This window comes from Zosterops lateralis, assembly GCF_965231275.1.
Source record: "Zosterops lateralis genome assembly, chromosome: 28".
Taxonomy (NCBI): Eukaryota; Metazoa; Chordata; class Aves; order Passeriformes; family Zosteropidae; genus Zosterops; species Zosterops lateralis.
The window spans coordinates 5,966,330-5,972,426 of NC_139788.1; the positions used below are offsets into that span (position 1 = coordinate 5,966,330).

Genomic DNA, 6,097 nt, shown 5'->3' on the forward strand with positions numbered 1-6,097 from the left:
CCAGCAGGAGAATTTGGACTAAGGAAAGGTATTTCCTGTCCTCTTGGAGCAAGGATTTAAAGGAATGTCTTTTATCTTTCCCTGTCTTTGATTGTTGCTTTAAAACAGGGAGGATTACACACTCCAGGAATGAAACCTGGGCAATTCTGCTGCTTCTTCTTGTCATTCTGCCTGAATAATGAAAATGCACACTTTCAGAATTGTGCTGTGGGAAAAAAAACCTCAGGAATCAGCTATGTGTGCACAAAACCCACACAAGAACACGGCTGGATTTAGTCCTGTGGAGTGTGGTAGTCTGATAATTCAGCTCCTAACCATGGAATCCCCGAATGGCTTGGGTTGGAAAGGACATAAAGCTGTGCCAGTGCCACTCCCTGTCAGGGCAGGGACACCTCCCACTGTCACAGGGTGCTCCAACCTGGCCTTGAACACTTCCAGGGATGGAGCAGCCACATCTTCTGTGTGCCAGGGCTTCCCCACCCTCACACAGAGGAATTTTTTCCCAGTACCCCATCTCCCTCTGGCAGTGGGAAGCCATTCACCCTCGCCCTGTCTCTCCAAGGCCTTTATCCCACGTCCCTTTCCAGCTCTCTCGGAGCCCCTTTAGGCACTAAAAACCTGCACTTGGGTCACCCTGGAGCCTTTCCCTCTCCAGATAAAAACCTCAGGAGGCGGCTCGCCCCGCCCGCCCCTCACCGAGAGCATCGAAGCCAACACCGACCCCACCTCCCTCCGTCAGGGACCGCCCGTCCCTTAGCGGGGACCGCCCAACCGGCGCCTCAACGGCACCGCCCCAAGGCGGGGCTAAACCCACCCCGTCCCCGGCTCCGCCTCCCTGCCCAGCCCAACACTGGGAGCTCCCCGAGCCCCGGGAAAAAAAGGGATAAAATCCCGCAAAATAAAGGAGGAAAAATTAGGTTTCGCTGAGACAAAGCAGCGGCCGCGGCCCGGTTGGGCCTGGCGGGAAGGGCGCTCACCCGCCGCCATCTTAACGGCGCTAAGGCCACGCCCCCACGAGCGTGAGGCGCCCTCTGATTGGCGGAGCGAGGGCTCCTCGCAGCTCGAGGCGCTCTCTGATTGGAGGAGCGCGCCCCCCGTTCCTCCCTCTCATTGCATCGGCAGCTCGGCGTTCGGCAGGCCCAGGAGTGGCAGACGAGCGCCGAGCGGGGCTGATGCAACCCGAGGCAGGTCGGTGGGACCGGGCGGGGGGACTGGGCGGGTTCGGGTACCGGGGGGCCCCGGGGCTCCGCTAACGGCATGTCCTACCCTATAGCCGCCGCTATGGAGCCCGCACCCGGCCCGCAGGAGAAGTATCAGCTCATCACGCGGAATCTGCAGGTACCGGGAGGCGGATGGGGCCGGGGCGGCGGGGTCAGGGCTCGGCCCGCGGCGACGAGCGGGGATATCTGGGCTGGATGTCAGGGATGAGCGGGGCTGGATCGGGGTCGGGAGGAGGAACTGGGGCTGGGCGGATTGATGGGAGGCTGGATCGTGGCCGGGGCGGGGGCGATTTGGGCAGGATGGGGTGCAGGTACCGGGAAGATCAGGGCTGGATCGAGGGGAATATGGCAGGATTGGGGTTCGAGAGGGGGAACAGGGCAGGATCAGGGCATGAGGAGGCCGGGATGAGGGGATCTGAGCCAGAGCAAGCCCCGGGGATCAGCGCCGGGACACGCCGTCTGTGAAGCCCCAGCGCCCAGCGGGATTTGTCCTGCCCAGCTCCCTCCCGGTGAGTTCCCGGCGAGGCCCGGCCCTGCCAGCTCTGTGTGTTCTGGCCCCTAACAGGAAGTGCTGGGCGAGGACAAGCTCATGGCCATCCTGAAAGAACGAGAGCTGAAGATTTACTGGGGAACCGCCACCACGGGCAAGCCCCACGTGGCCTATTTCGTGCCCATGTCCAAGATCGCCGATTTCCTGAAGGCTGGCTGTGAGGTGGGGCATTGTCACCGTGCTGGGTGACACCTGCAGTGAGCAGGGGCACTTCCCTTCACCCAGGTGACACCGCCTGTCCCCTGTGCTAGGTGACAATCCTCTTTGCTGACCTCCATGCCTACCTGGACAACATGAAGGCTCCCTGGGAGCTGCTGGAGCTGCGCACCCGTTACTACGAGCATGTCATCAAAGCCATGCTGGAGAGCATCGGGGTGCCCCTGGAGAAGCTCAGATTCGTCCGGGGCACTGATTACCAGCTCAGCAAGTGAGTCTTGCTCATCCAGGGAGAGCCTCAGCTTGGGCTCTGCTGATCCTGAGTCACTCCAGGAGGTGCCTCCAGGCTTTTTCCTCTCTCAGTGTGGCCAGGAGCAGCTGTCAGAGCTGTCCCCATGCCCCGTGGTGACAGTGCTGTCCCTCCCACAGAGAGTACACGCTGGATGTGTACCGGCTCTCCTCCGTGGTGACACAGCACGACGCCAAGAAGGCAGGGGCAGAGGTGGTGAAGCAGGTGGAGCATCCCTTGCTGAGTGGTTTGCTCTACCCAGGCCTGCAGGTGAGGCAGGTGTGGTGTTCAGGGAGGTGCTGGCAGAGCCGGGGCCACCCTGGGGTGTTTGGGGCTGCGTCAAGGTCATTGTTGTCCACCCCAATGTCACACCCGGCGGTGGCACAAAGCCTGGCCTGAGCACAGAGCTGCTGTTCCAGCAAACAGTCTGGAATGTTCCCATCCTTGCCTGGCTGGGAGTGCCCCAGGAGAGGCTGAAGGACAGGCCAGGACTGTTTTGGGTCTAGCCTCAAGGCTCTGTGTCTCTCCACAGGCACTGGATGAGGAATATCTCAAGGTGGATGCACAGTTTGGAGGGGTGGATCAGAGGAAGATCTTCACCTTTGCAGAGAAGGTCAGGAATGGGGGGATTTCTGCCAGACTGAGGCCTGAGGGAGGGCTTGGCCACTCCCAAACCCCTTGAGAGAAGTGTGTGGGATTTTGGTTGACGTCACAGCTCTCTGTGCTGCTGCTGCTGCTGCTGAGCTCTGTGCAGCCACACATTCCTGGCTGCAACTCTGCCCTTCCTGGGTGCTATCCCAGATCCCAAAGTTGCCTGGAGCCAGGAGCAAACAGGGATTGTGAGTTGAAGCTGAATGAGTCTTGTCTCTGATTTGCCTCTTTGTGTTTTCCCAGTACCTCCCTTCCCTGGGCTATGGCAAACGTGTCCATTTGATGAACCCAATGGTTCCTGGGCTGACAGGCAGCAAAATGAGCTCATCAGAAGAGGTTGGTCCTGGATGTGGCTGTGCTCAGGGGGCTCTGGGGGGACAGGTTGGTGGCTGGGAGCTGAGAGGGAGCCACCCCAGGGAAGGTGAGCTCTCCCTCCCCACTCTCATGGGGTTCTAAGAAGGTGCAGCAACTCCAGCATTTTCCAGAGTTTTCTGGGCAAAAGCTTGGGTGAAGGGCTGAGGGAATCTCTTGCTGCAGGACTCTAAGATTGATCTTCTGGACCGCAAGGAGGACGTGAAGAAGAAGCTGAAGAAGGCTTTCTGTGAGCCAGGGAACGTGGAGAACAATGGTGTCCTCTCCTTCATCAAGCATGTCCTCTTCCCCCTCAAGTCAGGTGAGGGCCTCGCCATACTTGGGTGTGGAGAAGAGGAGGGGACAGGAGTGTGTCCCCTGCTCTGAGTGCCACCTGCCCAGCCCCTGCTCGTGGGCAGAGTGGGGTGGGTGGTTTATCTGACCCTGGAGTTAATCTGAGCTTTAAAACCTGTTTTGTCTCAGAGTTTGTGGTCCTGCGAGAGGAAAAGTGGGGAGGAAACAAAACCTACACAGCCTATGAAGTCCTGGAGAAGGACTTTGCTGAGCAGGTGAGTCCTGGGAGGGACTGAACCTTCTGCCTGAAGTTCCTGTGAGTGCTGGGAAATGGAAATCTGCACTGGGAAGAGGTGTGGAGTGTGGCCTGGTAGTGTGGGATGCTCCCAGCCAGAAAAGCCCAGGGGAGAGAGGATGGGCGAAGGATGTGAGGTCAGGACAGCACCACATCAGCCAAATCTGGAGCAGAGCAACAGTTTAACCCTTCCCAGCTGTTCCCAGCAAAGGCTGGAGGCAGAAGTGTCCAGAAACTTCTGATGTCCAAGAGGAATCAGGTCAAGGGTTTGGGATTCATCTTCCCACTGTGTCTGGTCTCCAGTTCCCACCTGTGACCTCAGACAGGAACATCTTTGTCCTGACACAGGTTGTGCACCCTGGAGACCTGAAGAACTCTGTGGAAGTGGCCCTGAACAAACTGCTTGACCCCATCAGAGAGAAATTCAACTGCCCAGAGCTGAAGAAGCTGAGCAGTGCTGCATATCCCACCCCATCCAAAGCCAGTAAGGAGGGACTGGGAGCCTGGGGAAGTGGGGCCTTGGGGGCTCAGAAAAATGGGGCCGTGGCCATGCAGGGCTGAGTGGGACAGAGTCTCTCCAGGAGCTGAGGTCAGAAAAATTCTGAAGCTCCAGACTCAAAAACAGCCAGGGAGAACATTGGGAAAGGTGAGGAAAGCCAGCACAGGAGAGACTCTGCTCTCTGGTATGGAATTCCACGAAGGGAATTCCCCCCAGGGCCTGCATTTGGAGCTGACCACCTCCCTGGGTTTATGCTGAGTGTTGTGACCATTCCATTCACCCTGCAGAGCCTGCAGAGAAGGGCACTAAGAACTCAGAGCCCGAGGATGTGATCCCATCCCGGCTGGACATCCGCGTCGGCAAAGTGATCAGCGTGGAAAAGGTATGGAGACGGGAGCATCCTTCCCACGTGGTGGTGACATTTGGGGTGTGCCTGGAGGGTCTGCCACCCTTCTGTGCCACCCCATTCCCATCCCTGCTCCCCCTGGCAGCACCCAGATGCTGACAGCCTGTACGTGGAGAAGATCGACGTGGGCGAGGCCGAGCCCCGCACTGTGGTCAGCGGCCTGGTGCACTTTGTCCCCAAGGAGCAGCTGCAGGACAGGCTCGTGGTGCTGCTCTGCAACCTCAAACCCCAGAAGATGAGAGGGGTGGAGTCGCAGGGCATGGTGCTGTGTGCCTCCAGGTGAGGGACAGAAGGGACAGCAGGGCTGGACCACCCCTCCTGCCTCAGGGTGCTGAGGGGCAGCTGGGCAGCACTCTGGGATGACTCTGGTGTCTCCACACTTCTCCTTAGCGTGGGGGAGCCCCGTCAAGTGGAGCCCCTGGACCCCCCAGCTGGGTGCTGCGCCGGGGAGCGTGTCTATGTGGAGGGCTATGAGGGTGGGGAGCCCGACGAGGAGCTCAAGCCCAAGAAGAAGGTCTTTGAGAAGCTGCAGGTGAGGACTGGGAACAGCTGGGAGTGGCTGGAGTTCCATCCAGCAGGGCCACACTGTCCCCACCTCTGATTTGCCCCCTCGGTGTGAGATGAACCATTCCAGGGCTGACCCTGCCTTCCTGTTCTGCTCCCCAGGCCGATTTCCGTATCTCTGAGGATTGTGTCGCGCAGTGGAAGCAGAGAAACTTCCTGACCAAGCTGGGGACAGTCTCCTGTAAAAGCCTGAAGGGTGGCAGCATCAGCTAACAAGTGCCAGGGCTGCTCTGGTGCTTCCTGCCTGACTCCTGCACCTCAGCCAGGCTCCTCCCAGTCATCACCCCACCAGTGCCTCGAGTCTGGGGGCTCAGCCCTGGGGGCTCTGGGACTGGACTTGCAGCCTCTCACCTGGGGAGCTGCCTCCAGCATCCCCCTGGGCCTCATCTGTGCCAGCACTGGGGACTGGAGGTGCCACCACACCCAAAGGACCCATGTGACTCATCCCCATGGCCTTGGGGCCACACCTCACTCGCAGCTGTGCCACGGACTGCACTCCCTGCCCGCTGGGGTGGCATGTGTGGCTGCTGTGCTGAGGGCAGAAGGGAGAAGCTGCTTCTCCAACCTTGTGTTGCTGCTACCAGAGCTGGGGACAGCCTGGCAGGCCCTGTCCCCTGCTCCACCCCCAGCCCACCAAACGCTGTGGCCACTGGTGCTGCTCTTTGGCCAGGAGCCAGCCCAGGCAGTACTTGTGGGGCTGTCCTGAGCCCGTGCGGGGATGTGGGCCTTCAACACTGACTCGGGAACCATCTGTCTGTCATAAACCCAATAAAATGTCGAGCTGACTGCACATGGCTGTGCCCATCTGTTCAGGGGAGCTGG

General features: G+C 59.6%; 1 protein-coding gene across 1 annotated transcript; it reads left to right on the top strand.

Annotated features, from left to right (window-relative positions):
• Positions 1-1,140: 1,140 nt before the first annotated feature.
• YARS1 (tyrosyl-tRNA synthetase 1) lies at positions 1,141-6,058 on the top strand. The gene is made up of 14 exons (XM_083879324.1): positions 1,141-1,188; positions 1,274-1,338; positions 1,786-1,932; positions 2,022-2,197; positions 2,356-2,485; positions 2,748-2,828; positions 3,110-3,202; positions 3,404-3,539; positions 3,701-3,786; positions 4,155-4,290; positions 4,593-4,687; positions 4,797-4,990; positions 5,102-5,243; positions 5,378-6,058. The coding sequence occupies exons 1-14, from the start codon at positions 1,173-1,175 to the stop codon at positions 5,486-5,488; spliced, it is 1,608 nt and encodes a 535-aa protein (XP_083735450.1). The 5' UTR covers positions 1,141-1,172; the 3' UTR covers positions 5,489-6,058.
• Positions 6,059-6,097: the final 39 nt, after the last annotated feature.